This window comes from Bidens hawaiensis, unplaced genomic scaffold, assembly GCF_021521415.1.
Source record: "Bidens hawaiensis isolate Kalapana, Puna unplaced genomic scaffold, B.hawaiensis_p1.1 tig00040002_1, whole genome shotgun sequence".
Taxonomy (NCBI): domain Eukaryota; kingdom Viridiplantae; phylum Streptophyta; class Magnoliopsida; order Asterales; family Asteraceae; genus Bidens; species Bidens hawaiensis.
In genome coordinates, this window is record NW_027497040.1 from 94,616 (window position 1) to 110,070 (window position 15,455).

At 33.6% G+C, this 15,455-nt stretch overlaps 1 protein-coding gene and 1 pseudogene across 2 annotated transcripts; both read left to right on the forward strand.

The window, feature by feature from the left end:
- Positions 1–2,723: 2,723 nt before the first annotated feature.
- Positions 2,724–6,102, forward strand: LOC143591720 (7-deoxyloganetin glucosyltransferase-like). Its single transcript, XM_077071844.1, has 2 exons — positions 2,724–3,228; positions 5,165–6,102. The coding sequence occupies exons 1-2, from the start codon at positions 2,724–2,726 to the stop codon at positions 6,100–6,102; spliced, it is 1,443 nt and encodes a 480-aa protein (XP_076927959.1).
- A 4,894-nt stretch (positions 6,103–10,996) lies between these two features.
- Positions 10,997–14,362, forward strand: LOC143591721 (7-deoxyloganetin glucosyltransferase-like; annotated as a pseudogene). The gene is made up of 2 exons (XR_013145752.1): positions 10,997–11,501; positions 13,400–14,362. The product of XR_013145752.1 is annotated as a 7-deoxyloganetin glucosyltransferase-like (transcript).
- Positions 14,363–15,455: the final 1,093 nt, after the last annotated feature.

Consider the following 15,455-nt stretch of genomic DNA (forward strand, 5'->3'; position numbering starts at 1 on the left):
GTGATGTAGTGGCTTTACTAGTTTGAAACAATTTAATCATGTTTTGAGAGAACATTACAAATTCTAAATGGTTATACTTGGGTTGCATTAAAGTTAACAGTTGTCGGTCCCCGGCAACAACGTCAAAATTTGATCAGTGTCGAAGGATGGTCAAAGATAAGAGATTTACGATCCTATTCACCTTAATTAGCTAGGACAGGTAAAATGTCGAACTACGAGCGTCTGTCGTTGGTGATATGTTTAATTAAGTGATCAATTGATTGATTACAAAGATTATGTTTGGAATGTTGATCACACTAACAAATTTGGATAATACTAAACATCAGGTTTGGATAGATTATCAATCAAATAGAAAAATGTCATTCAATACATAACATGAATAGGATATGAAATTATACAAACTTTACACCCTAGAATGATTCGGGATAGTTTAGCCTCTCATAGTAGTCATCTGATCTTCAATGGATGATTGGAAGTCCTTAAGCATTGATTGAATATGATTACTAGCTCCCGTAAGTCGTCAAAAATCACCCAGAAACAGCAGAGAAGAGGGTTCCGTCGACAATAGTTGAAAAGAAGATATAATCGATTTAGGCATTTAGCCGTCCTTCACACGTCACTAAGGATTTTCCTTAGTTGTGCCGCGGCGTCCAATATACTTGACCCCGTGTTTTTCAATAACTTGCTCCCTCGCACAAAAGGAACTTACTTCACTTCTCCGTGTGTTGCTAAGATCTTCACGCATCGCGAAGGATTTGCTTCCAATTTTCAGGGTTCTCTCAGATATGATTTTCATAATTTTTTTATTTTCTTTTATTGATTTACTCCGATGTATGCACGTATTATACCCGATCTTCCCAAGAGTTCATAACATGCACGTAAATGCTTCCAAAATATATCTTTAATGTACATAATCTAAAATTTAAAAAGCATGTATGAAGTACCTTAGTTCTAACTAAAAACTTAATAAAAATAATAAAATAGACTAATCAAACACACGAAAGATAACCGATCATAACACACGAAACACTACATATCTCAAATGAAAACGTATACAAATTTTCCCAATCCAGTCCCCACTAAGTTTCTCTGATTTTTATCAAAAGAAAACTATGCATTTTAATGCCTTTCTTTCGGTAGGGCAATCAATTCGGGTCTTATTGTGTTCAAAAGGTTAGAAACAACGCGCTTAACACAAGTATCAAACATAGATACAACATACTTAACTATTTATATGTCATGGTTGTAACATTGTTTTAAGTTTCATATATCAATAAGAAAAAATGATGGAACCTAGTATACTAATTTCAAATATTTAAAAAATAAAAAAGTCACATAAAATATTTTGTTAATTAGCATACCTTATCGTCTTTTAAACAGACACGCAATTGACAACTCTATCTTTATGTTAATAATAATTTACACCTTTATTGGCTAACATATATGGCCTGTGTTTTAAACAGACACGCAATTGACAACTCCTTTATTGGGAATTAACATGCCTTATTGTGTTTTAAACAGACACGCAATTGACAACTCTATCTTTATGTTAATTTACACCTTTAAAGGTGTAAATTAACAACATAAAGATAGAGTTGAGGTGTAAATTAACAACATAAAGATAGAGTTATCAACTGCGTGTCTGTTTAAAACACAACAAGGCATGTTAATTCCCAATAAAGGAGTTGTCAACTACGTGTCTGGTGTAAATTAACAACATAAAGGTAGAGTTGTCAATTACATGTCTTTTTAAAACACAAGGCATGTTAATTAATAAAATATATTCAATTTTCATTAATACTTTAATAGTACTGTAGTAACATATATGGCACTATAGCAGCACATATACCGGTAATAGGGATGGGTAAAATTAATTTCGTTACGTAGCCACATGACTATGCATATATATTTAATTTTCATTAATTGGGTTGAGAATGTACGAGGACCACCTAGCTAGTATGAAACTTTAAATATATTTTAGTTTCTCACTTTCTCACTATAATATTGAAAAGTTTAAGCTCTATTTATATGATGAAGTTTTAGTTTGATTTAACAAAAATAAAAATAAATGCTACGTAATCTATCAATCAATCAATCAAGCCCTGTATATCCCACCGCATAGCATGCTATCGGTAGTGTCAGGGGAGGGTGAGATGTAGGCAAGTCTTTCCTCTATCCGTGAGAATAGAGAGACTGCTTCCAAAGAGACCCCCGGCTCATAAAGCTACATACAGGTAAACAGAGTAAACATACATCCTACAAGCAAAGACACTTAGCAATATATAGATAGCAAACTACCAAATAGCAAGGGATTTGTAACCTACTAAGAATAGGGCATAAAAAACAAAAAGCAGCATCAACAAAATATATACTTACAACAAGGAGTCGGGCTAGCCAACTAGACCCTAAATACAAAGCTAAGCTAACTAGGTACATTCCCCTAGAAGTTGCTAACCTTAATCCTACGTCTTCACGAATCTATATCCTGGACCATGTCCTCAAAGAGATGCAACTCTGTCAAGTCATGTCTAATTCTCTTATCCTAGATCAATTTAGGCCTGCCTCTACTCATCTTTCCTTCCATAATGAAGGTTTCCACAATGCTAGGTAATCTATATATAATATAAAATTTTAGAAGGTAACTTCGTCTATAAATAGTTGATATATGTTTTAGTTTCCAATATACATTTGTTGAGTGTGTGTGTGACAAATTAACAAGCTTCATGGGTTTGGAACAAGAGAACAAGCCACATGCACTATGCATACCAATCCCAGTTCAAGGTCACATTAAACCAATGTTACAACTAGCTAAACTCCTTCACTCCAAAGGCTTTCTCATCACCTTTGTAAACACCGAGTTTAACCACCAACGTCTCGTGAGATCTCAGGGATCTGAAGCCGTTGGTGGCCTCCCTACCTTCCGGTTCGAGACCATTCCAGACGGTCTTCCACCGCCACATAACCTCGATGCCACCCAAGATGTCCCATCTCTAGCAAGGGCCATTGAAGAAAACTTTTTGGGTCCATTTAAAACTTTAATTGCTAAAGTTAATGCTACTTATTCACCGGTAACTTGTATAGTGGCTGATGTGCTTATGGGCTTCACACATGCTGCGGCGTCCGAATTCGGTGTCCCAGAGTTTTGTTTATGGACTAGTGGAGCTGGTTCATTCTTATGCTTTGATCAGTATCCCAATCTTGTGGAGAAGGGATTGATGCCCCTTAAAGGTAATTAATGAATTTACTAGGTTACTGTCTCGTGTAACACATAGGTGAAAAATATAGAAAACATCAAATATGCATATATGAATTATATAATGAACGTAACTATAAGGTATTATATAATGAATATTAAAAACAATTGAAACTTATTGTATTTGTATGTGTAAATACAAATAATATGTAATTTAAATAATCTAAAGTTTAATATTGGTGTTATACTATACTATTTGTTACCGTTAAAGTTAAACTAGCATATTTGTTTAGTTTTACATAAAGTCCAAAGTCAGAAATAGACTTTTTCAAAGGTAGACAAAATGGTATTTTGTTTCACATATCCAAATTCAATCAAATTCGGAGACTTTATTAAAGGTATAGAAAATTGGTTTTGTCTTACATTGGGATGTAATGTTTTTTTATTTAAACTAGGATTTAGGATCCCGCGCTTCACGATGGGGCCATTATATCGAACAAAAAAACATAAGTAAAAACATTAAATCATAAACTCGATGCAAGTCGATGCGAAGTCAGTCTATATAAAGTTACGACATCGAAACTTAACAAAAGAAATAAACCCGCCAATACCCAAATACAACAGATTTTCATATGTGGAACCAAAAAGACCACCATGTTACTGTTGCGAACCAAAAACAAATTTGGTTCGTATCAGCAGTATCAACACAAATTAGTAATTTAAAAAAGATATTTTAAAGCCGAGCTAGGTATCAAACGTTGAAACACGGATATAAACCATGCGACGATAAGATATTTTTAAATCATGAAAAAAAGTTTCGGTCATTGTAAAGACAAACTATAAAAAATATGAAAGCAAAGTTTAAGAAAATCGTTTAACAAAAAATAAAATATGTAAAGCTGACACTTACCCAAGTTTAGTGCTTAAAAATATAGTTAGTTAAATATTTTAATTAGTTGAAAAAAAAATATAATAAAGAAAGAAAAAACTATTATTTTTATTCATGAAATTATGATTTGTGAATTAGTGGTTATATATAATAATTAATAAAATATTTTAAAAAAAATGAATTATAACTTTGTGAGAGGAATGTAAACCCCTTTTTAATATATACATTAATATAGATAAAATCTATTAGTAGGATTGATAGAGTATGAGGATAACGTACCTAATATAATCTCACTTGTAGCATAAATTATTGGTAGGGTTAGGAATTGTCAATTGTGTGATAAAACAAACTTTACCTCTAGTAAAAGAGAGACAGAGAGGGTGTTTCCGTTGACACCTTTGCTCCAAAAACCTTCTTTTGTTTTGGAAAGGTCTTTATCTTCTTATTTTTATTAAGTGTAGAAAAAGAACAACCATTAGGACTAACAACCATCCTAAAGTGATAATGATAAAACTTATCATCGATCACGTCCGAATCATCTATAGTCCTAATCCAACATATTCAACAAAACTTATTGTCGGTCATGACTTATGTTCTCAAAGAGATGCAAGTCTAGCAAATAATGTCCAATCCAACCATCCCACATCATTTTGGTCAGCCTCCTCCCCCCCCCCCCCCCCCCCCCTTTTCCACAAGGAGGGTTTACCCAGTTGCACCAACCTACTTGAACACGACAAGCTATACCACCGTCTATGACCCTGCCACTGTAGACAGATGATCCTAAATACTTGCACCTAGTTGCATGTGGAACAACCATGCCTTCAATACTAATTTAAAACAAATATAATTACTTTATTCATTAGAAACTATAATGAACAACAATGTTCGGATATTTTCTAATTTGTATAAAGTAGAATATTAACACGGCACAATCACTAGTCTGCTTTAATGGCAAAGGTGTATCGTCAACCAAAATGATTGTGAGTTCTAATCTCACTTAAGACATGATGGAAATATTAGTTGTTCATAAAAAGAGAATGTTAACACGGCTTTGAAGTTAATCATTTGTCTCTGGTATGCAGATCCAAGTTATTTAGTAAATGGCTATCTGGATACCGTTCTAGATTCTATACCCGCGATGCAAGGCATACGCTTAAGAGATATCCCTCCTTGGATTAGATATATCTACCCAGGGGATGAATACATGGTTCAGTTTTTTAACTCACAAATAGCGAAAGCAAAACTAGCTTCTGGCATCTTTTTCAACACGTTTGATGAACTCGATGGTGATATTTTGGACGCGATCTCATCTAAGTATGCTCCATGCTACGGAATTGGCCCTTTACATCTACTGGAGAATAACATTGTAGAAAAAAGTGTAGGATCATTTAAATCAAGCCTTTGGAAAGAAGATTCGGAATGTGTAAAATGGCTAGACTCGAAAGAACCAAATTCAATTGTTTATGTGAACTTTGGTAGCATTGTGGTTTTGACATCCCAACAACTAGTTGAGTTTGGTTGGGGACTTGCGAAAAGTACATGTTCGTTTTTGTGGATAATTCGTCCTGACCTCGTTATTGATGAGTCAGCTGTTCTTCCACCTGATTTGTTGGCCGAGGTTGGCGATAGAGGGTTGTTGGCGGCTTGGTGCCCCCAAGAGAAAGTTCTTAACCACCCGTCGATAGGAGGGTTTTTAACACACAGTGGATGGAACTCGACTATTGAAAGCATTTCTAGTGGAGTGCCAATGATTTGTTGGCCGTATTTTGGCGATCAACAACCGAATTGTTGGTTGGGTTGCAACAAATGGGGTATATGCATGGAGATTGACAACAATGTAAAGAGTGATGAGGTTCAAAAGCTAGTGATTGAGTTGATGAAAGGAGACAAAGGTAATTTGATGAGAAAGAAAGTTATTGAGTTGAAGAACAAAGCTAAGGAAGCATGTGATATTCCTTTTGGTTCATCAATGGCTAATTTGGGGAAAGTAGTCCATCTTATGCAAAATTCTTCTAAATAAATTCCCTAGTTTCCTATGTATGTGTTTTTCTTTATATTCCACTTGAATTTCTACTAATGTATTGTACTTGGTGTCTTGGTATAATGTAAAAGTTTTATAATCATTAATATTAAACTAAACATCATGAAATGTCTCGGATTAAAATGCTAAAAAACTTTTTTTATTATTATTATTTTAGTGTTAAGGAGGTGTTTGGGAATTGGGATTGCTTATTTTAAGCAACTTATGACTTACTAACTTTTAAAAAAGTTAAAAGGTGTTTGGTATTGTATGTTATTGCGAGGGGAGAAGTTAATAAGTTACAAAGTTGTAAATTATTAACTTATAAAAAAGTTATAAAGAGGTAAAATAAGGAATCCCTAACACCCCCTAAGTAGAGGTGCACATACCGGTTTAAAACCCAAAACCGGTTTAGTTTAGTTAAAAAGGTTAAAACCCGTTTATGGTCGTTTCTGTTTGGGTGAAACCGGTATGTTGATCAGGTTACAATCTGTTTCGATTTGGTTTTTGGCTGGTTTCGGTTTGTTTAACCGGTTACGATGGAGAAACTGACAAATCGGTTCCGAACCTACGTATTCAATTAGTTCCAGACCGGTTTCTACATTATCGGTTTTAAATCGTTTCAATTTTCAGGTCAATTTAGTTAACCGGTTCTTTTGCCAACCTTTAGTGTTAAGCGTTGGAAGTTGCTTTGTAATCGAATTAGATTGGGTTTCATGTACCATTTTTTGGAAATGTGTTGGACTAGAAATAGGGCTGTTCACGAGCCGAGCCGAACCGAGCGAAGGGTTGCTCGTTGCTTGGCTCGTTTACAACCGAACCGAACCGAACCGAGCGGCTGAAATTCGAACCGAACGAAAACCGAAACAAGCGAAAATCGAATCGAGCATTTTTCGATCGAACATCGAGTGATTTCGAGCATTATTTATTTATTTTTCACTTCAAAAAATTCAATAAGAAACAAATTTAAATGTTGTAAATAATATATTTTATAAATAAATTAATAGTTTTTAGGCAAACATGTAATATATTGTAATTTTTTATTATAAATAAGTTTAAAGTGAGATATAATGATTACGTAAACAAACTTTTAGTTTTCTAAAAACTTGAATTGAACAAACAAAACTATAAAATTAACGGAATATAAAAAATTTAAAGGGGTAAAAATAATTGTAAGCTTATATTTATGTGTTTTGTCTTCTATATATTTATATATTTGTCATAAATAATTATATATAAAATAATTAAAAATATTTGAGCCGAGCCGAACCGAGCATACCCTTGCTCGTTGCTTGGCTCGTTTACAAACCGAACCGAGTAGAGCGGCTCGTTTTCAATCGAGCGAGCATTTTCCGAGCAATTTTCGAGCGAGCGGCGAGTGAGTTCGAGCGTCGAGCGGTTTGGACGGCCCTATAGAAATATGGAAGAGCAAGGACTTTCACAATCTTGATTAAGGGGCCTTGTAAAAATTTTCCAAAAGAATTGTGTAAGGCCCAATTGAATATTCAACCCAATTAATAAAATAAAGAATTGTGTAAGGCCCAATTGACCTCGTGTTTTTCAATAACTTGTTCCCTCGCACGTCACATGGAACTTACTTCAACTCTCTTTGTGTTGCTATGATCTTCACGCATCGCGAAGGATTTGCTTCTAATTTTCAGGGTTCGCTCAAATATGATTTTCATAATTTTTTTATTTTCTTTTCTTAATTTACTCCGATGTATGCACGTATTATACCCGATCTTCCCAAGAGTTCATAACATGCACGTAAATGCTTCCAAAATATATCTTTAATGTACATAATCTGAAAATCAAAAAGCATGTATGAAGTACCTTAGTTCTAACTAAAAACGTAATAAAAATAATATAATATACTGATCAAACACACGAAAGATATCGATCGTAACACACAAAACACTACATATCTCAGATGAAAACGTATACAAATTTTCCCAGTCCAGTGCCACTAAGTTTCCCTGATTTTTATCCAAAGAAAACTGTGCCTTTTAATGCCTTCCTTTTGGTAGGGCAATCAATTAGGGTCTTATTGTGTTCAAAATGTTAGAAACAATACGTTTAACACAAGTATCAAACATAGATACAATATGCTTAACTATTTATATGTCATGGTTGTAACTTGTAACACAGTTTTAAGTTTCATCTAACTATACTAATAAAAGAAAATAATGAGGATGTTGTGGCAATCCCATATTCATTCTATGCCTAATCTCTTTTCTCATTCATCCTATCTATCCATGGGTTATGGAGCAAAACCATATTGACAAATGGGTTATAGTTTTCTTTCTAATTCTCTAATTTATCATCTCATTCATCTTAACTATTCATTGGTAATGGGCCAAAATAATTTTGACATATGGGTTATAATTTCATTTCCAATTCTCTAATTTCTCAACTTATTTATCCTACATATCCATGAGTCATGAGACAAAACAGTTTTGAGAAATGGGTTATAATTTCTCTTTTAATTCTCTAATCTCTCATCTCATTTATCATAGTTATTCACGGGTAATTGGTCAAAACAATTTCTACAAATGTTGTATATAAAAAAATTAAATTTGTAAATTTGATATTTTAGACTTCTTATTATTTATACTATATATCTTTTCTTTTTTTACCTATAATTCTGTTCATTTCTTTTAGATAATAGATCTTTTTTATTTTTATTATTTGACAAATCCTGTGTAATTCATATTCTCTAATTTCTCAACTTATCTATCCTACATATCGATGAGTCATGAGACAAACAGTTTTGAGAAATAGGTTATAATTTCTCTTTTAATTCTCTAATCTCTCATCTCATTTATCATAGTTATCTCACGTGTAATTGGTTAAAACAATTTCTACAAATGTTGTATATAAAAAAAATTAAATTTGTAAATTTGAGATTTTAGACTTCTTATTGTTTATACTATATATCTTTTCTTCTTTTTACCTATAATTTTGTTCATTTCTTTTAGATAATGGATCTTTTTATTTTTATTATTTGACAAATCCTGTGTAATTCCAATTTTCTAATTTCTCAACTTATTTATCCTACATATCCATGAGTCATGAGACAAAACAGTTTTGAGACATGAGTTATAATTTCTCTTTTAATTCTCTAATCTCTCATATTATTTATCATAGTTATTCACGGGTAATTGGTCAAAACAATTTCTACAAATGTTGTATATAAAAAAATTAAATTTGTAAATTTGAAATTTTAGAATATTTATTGTTTATATTATATATCTTTTCTTCTTTTTACCTATAATTCTGTTCATTTCTTTTAGATAATGGATATTTTTATTTTTATTATTTGACAAATTCCGTGTAATACATGGGTTCAAAAGCTAGTATATCAATAAAAAAAATGATGAAACCTGGTATACTAATTTCAAATATTTAAAAAAATAAAAAAGTCACATAAAATATTTTGTTAATTAACAGACCTTATCGTGTTTTAAACAGACACGCAATTGACAACTCTATCTTTATGTTAATAATTTACACCTTTATTGGCTAACTGTGTTTTAAACAGACACGCAATTGACAACTCTATCTTTACGTTGTTAATTTACACTAGACACGCAATTGACAACTCCTTTATTGGAAATTAACATGCTTTATTGTGTTTTAAACAGACACGCAATTGACAACACTTATCTTCAAAAGGTTAGAAACCCTAATTTACACCTTTATTAATAAATGTGTAAATTAACATGAGTAATGTTGTTAATTTACACATTTATTAATAAAGGTGTAAATTAGGGTTTCTAACCTTTTATTAATAAAGGTGTAAATTAGGGTTTCTAACCTTTTGAAGATAGAGTTGTTAATTGGCTTAAAACACAATAAGGCATGTTAATTCTTAATAAAGGAGTTGTCAATTGCGTGTCTGGTGTAAATTAACAACGTAAAGATAGAGTTGTCAATTAAGTGTTTGTTTAAAACACAAAGCATGTTAACTAACAAAATATATTCAATTTTCATTAATACTTTAATAGCAATGTAGCAACATATATAGCACTATAGCAGAACATATATCGGTAACTAGGGACGGGTGACATTAATTTCGTTACGTAGCCACATAACTATGCATATATATTTAATTTTCATTAATTGGATTGAGAATGTACGAGGACCAGCTAGCTAGTATGAAACTTTAAATATATTTTAGTTTCTCACTTTCTCACTACAATATTGAAAAGTTTAAGCTCTATTTATATGATGAAGTTTTAGGTTGATTTAACAAAAATAAAAATAAATGCTACGTAATCTATCAAACAATCAATCAATCAAGCCCTGTATATCCTACCGCATAGCACGCTATCGGTAGGGTCAGAGGAGGCTGAGATGTAGGCAAGTCTTTCCTCTATCCGTGAGAATAGAGAGGCTGCTTTCAGAGAGACCCCGGCTCATAAAGCTACATACAGGTAAACAGAATAAACATACATCTTACAAACAAAGACACTTAGCAATATATAGATAGCAAACTACCAAATAGCAAGGGATTGTAACCTACTAGGAATAGGGCATAAGAAGCAAAAAGCAGCATCAACAAAATATATACATAAACAACAAGGAGTCGGGCTAGCCAACTAGACCCTAAATACAAAGCTAAGCTAACTAGGTACCTTCCCCTAGAAGTCGCTAACCTTAATCATACGTCTCCATGAATCTCTATCCTAGACCATGTCCTCAAAGAGGTGCAACTCTGTCAAGTCATATCTAATTCTCTCATCCCAATTCAATTTAGGCCTGCCTCTACTGTGCCTCTACTGCTGTTTCCTTCCAAATTTTAGAAGGTAACTTGGTCTATAAATAGTTGATATATGTTTCAGTTTCCAATATACATTTGTTGAGTGTGTGTGACAAATTAACAAGCTTGATCATGGGTTTGGGACAAGAGAACAAGCCACATGCACTATGCATACCAATCCCACTTCAAGGTCACATTAAACCAATGTTACAACTAGCCAAACTCCTACACTCCAAAGTCTTTCTTATCACCTTTGTAAACACCGAATTTAACCACCAACGTCTTGTGAGATCTCAGGGATCTGAAGCCGTTGGTGGCCTCCCTACCTTCCAGTTCGAGACCATTCCTGACGGTCTTCCACCGCCACATAACCTCGATGCCACCCAAGATGTCCCATCTCTAGCAAGGGCCATAGAAGAAAACTTATTGGGTCCATTTAAAACTTTAATCACTAAAGTTAATGCTACTTATTCACCGGTAACTTGTATAGTGGCCGACGTGCTTATGGGCTTCACACATGCTGCGGCGTCCGAATTCGGTGTCCCGGAGTTTTTGTTATGGACTGGTGGAGCTGGTTCATTCTTATGTTTTGATCAGGATCCCAATCTTGTGGAGAAGGGATTGATGCCCCTTAAAGGTAATTAACGAATTTACTAGGTTACTGTCTCGTGTAACACATATGTGAAAAATATAAAAAACATCAAATATACATATGTGAATTACGTAATGAACGTAATTATAAAGTATTACATAATGAATATTAAAAACTTGTATGCGTATATACAAATAATTTAAAATTTAAATAATCTAAAGTTTAATATTGGTGTTATACTATACTATTTGTTACCGTTAAAGTTAATCTAATATATAATAAGTTTAACATTGTTTAGTTTTACATAAAATTCAAGAAATAGACTTTGTTAAAGGTTAAGGGAGACAAATTGGTATTTTGTTTTACATAAGATCCAAATTCAGAGACTCAGTGGCAAATCCAGAAAATATAGCCAGTGGGTGCAAAAAAAAAGTTCAACCTAGAACTCGTCAATTCAAACTAAAACAAGTCAAACAAAAATGGGTCGGGTCAAACCGAAACGGGTTGAGTAAAAAATATACATTAAACAAACTACGTGTAAAAATGTAAACACTAAATTTCATTAAAGATAAACAAAATACATATTATAATTGAGCTCTACGTGATTTCATCTTTTGAAAACGGTCAATTATAGTTTTATTCGTAACACTTAAAAGTGTTTCTTTTTCAACATTACAAATTACGCAAGTGTTCAAAAAATCTCCACCAATTCGATTACGTAAATTTGTCTTTATGATCTTCATTACCGAAAAACATCTCTCAACCATTGCGGTTGCAATTGGCAAAACTAATGTTATCGATAAACCAAATGAAAAGAGATATGTTTCCTTGTTTCCACCATAACTCTAGCAAGATCCGCAATACCTTTCTAATTAGCAAATCTTTCATCTTTTCGCACACTATCAATTACAAACTAAGTTGAGATGCAAGAACAATTTTGATGCATCAAACTTGGAAAATGAATCATGCGGATTGAAATCCAACATGTTTTGAAGTAAATCAGTGTTAATCTCATTATGGCGATCACCAAATTCTTGAATTTTTATATCGACAACACTGTTGAAACAATCAAAATTATAATAATGTTGATTGGTAATTGTGTACCTTTGTCTTTTGGGTCTATAACGAGTGTCATCGACAACATGTGAAGCCGCCATCACCCTAATTTGTTCGCCTCCCACTAATTCCAAAGTTTCAATTAAAGTGATTGAGCAATTAACCAATATGGGCTTAATTGTTATTGTTCATAACAAAATTAAAATTGGGCTTAAAATTTTGGCATAAAATTTTAAAAGTTAAGTTTGGGGCACTGAAAAAACTATGAATGGGTCACTCAAATTTTTTTTGGCGGGTCACTTGGGTTTTTTGACCAAATATATTACAAATTTGTAAAGAAAACTATGGACTTGAGTGGGTGCAAACGCTCCCCCTGATCGAACACTGGTAGGGTTTTTTGGACCAAATATATTACAAATGTGATGTAATGTTTTTTTATTTAATATATAGATAAAAGCTATTAGTAACATCGGTAGAGTATGGGTATAACGTATCTAGTGTAATTTCACGTGTAGCATAAATTATTGGTAGGGTTAGAAATTGTGTGATAAAACAAACTTTACTTAGACCTTACGCTATGGGGCGCGGAGGGAGGGGGGGTTTTGGGCGTGGTGGGCGGCAAACACCACAGAGGGGCGTCGTTGGGTGGTGGGTGCGGTGGAAAAGATCGTCAGAACGTCGGGAGACTTTGCTCTCCAACCTCTCACACACACATACATATGTGTGTGTGTATAGAGAGAGGCGCCAAACCACAGCGAGGCATTATTGGTTTGGCTTCAATGGTTGTGAGTTATAGTCTCACTTAAGACAAGACATGATGGAAATATTAGTTGTTAAAAAAAATGTTAACACGGCTTTGAAGTTAATCATGTGTCTCTCACATGCAGATCCGAGTTATTTAGTAAATGGTTATCTGGATACAGTTCTAGATTCTATACCTGCGATGCAAGGCATACGTCTAAAAGATATCCCTCCTTGGATTCGATATATCTACCCTGGGGATGAATACATGGTCAGTTTTTTAACTCGCAGATAACGAAAGCAAAACTAGCTTCTGCCATCTTTTTCAACACGTTTGATGAACTCGATGGTGATATTTTGGGCGCGGTCTCATCTAAGTATGCTCCATGCTACGGAGTTGGCCCTTTACATCTACTCGAGAATAATATTGTAGACGAAAGCGTTGGATCATTTAAATCAAGCCTTTGGAAAGAAGATTCGGAATGTGTAAAATGGCTAGACTCGAAAGAACCAATTTCGGTTGTTTATGTGAACTTTGGTAGCATTGCGGTTTTGACATCCCAACAAGTAGTTGAGTTTGGATGGGGACTCGCGAAAAGTACATGTTCGTTTTTGTGGATAATTCGTCCTGACCTCGTGATTGATGAGTCAGCTGTTCTTCCACCTGATTTGTTGGCCGAGGTTGGCGATAGAGGGTTGTTGGCGGCTTGGTGCCCCCAAGAGAAAGTTCTTAACCACCCGTCGATAGGAGGGTTTTTAACACACAGTGGATGGAACTCGACTATTGAAAGCAATTCTAGTGGAGTGCCAATGATTTGTTGGCCGTATTTTGGCGATCAACAACCGAATTGTTGGTTGGGTTGCAACAAATGGGGTATATGCATGGAGATTGACAACAATGTAAAGAGTGATGAGGTTCAAAAGCTAGTGATTGAGTTGATGAAAGGAGACAAAGGTAATTTGATGAGAAAGAAAGTTATTGAGTTGAAGAACAAAGCTAAGGAAGCATGTGATATTCCTTTTGGTTCATCAATGGCTAATTTGGAGAAAGTAGTCCATCTTATGCAAAATTCTTCTAAATAAATTCTCTAGTTTCCTATGTACGTGTTTTTCTTTATATTCCACTTGAATTTCTACTAATGTATTGTACTTGGTGTCTTGGTATAATGTAAAAGTTTTATAATCATTAATATTAAACTAAACATCATGAAATGTCTCGGATTAAAATGCTAAAAAACTTTTTTTATTATTATTATTTTAGTGTTAAGGAGGTGTTTGGGAATTGGAATTGCTTATTTTAAGCAACTTATGACTTACTAACTTTTAAAAAAGTTAAAAGGTGTTTGGTATTGTATGTTATTGCGAGGGGAGAAGTTAATAAGTTACAAAGTTGTAAATTATTAACTTAAGAAAAAAGTTATAAAGAGGTAAAATAAGGAATCCCTAACACCCCCTAAGTAGAGGTGCACATATCGGTTTAAAACCCAAAACCGGTTTAGTATGGTTAACAAAAGTTAGAACCAGTTTATGGCCGGTTTCTGTTTGGGTTGAAACCGGTTTGTTGACCAGGTTACAATCGGTTTCGATTCGGATTTTGACCAGTTTCGGTTCAATTAACGGTTACGGTGGAGAAACTGACAAACCGGTTCCGAACCTACATTTTCAATCGGTTCCAGACCAGTTTCTACATTATCGGTTTCAAATCATTTTAACTTTCGGGTCAATTCTGTTAACCGGTTCTTTTACCGACCTCCAGTGTATTAAGCGCTGGAAGTTGCTTTGAAATCGAATTATATTGTGCTTCATGTACCATTTTGATGGGCTTAACGGTCAGACTTAACGGGGTTAGTGAGATGGGGTTTAATTGCAAGTGACATGAAACCACAGGGGCGAATATTACAATTTTGAAACTATTGGACTAAAATCACAGTTTTGCACAAACCACAGGGACGAAAAATGCAGTTAATCTAAAATTAATAACAATGTTTATCAAAGTATTTTTGAAGTATTTACAAAGAAGTTATTCCTTTTTTTAAGCAAGTGAATGCACTTGTTTAATAAGCAAGTTGAAATATCTTACAAATCTAAGATCTATTTTACAACAACAATGTCACGACATGATTATTTTATAAATCCTTAATACTTTAATATATTGATTTTAATTTAAAAATGTCAACCATTGCATATGCACATCTTTCAAGT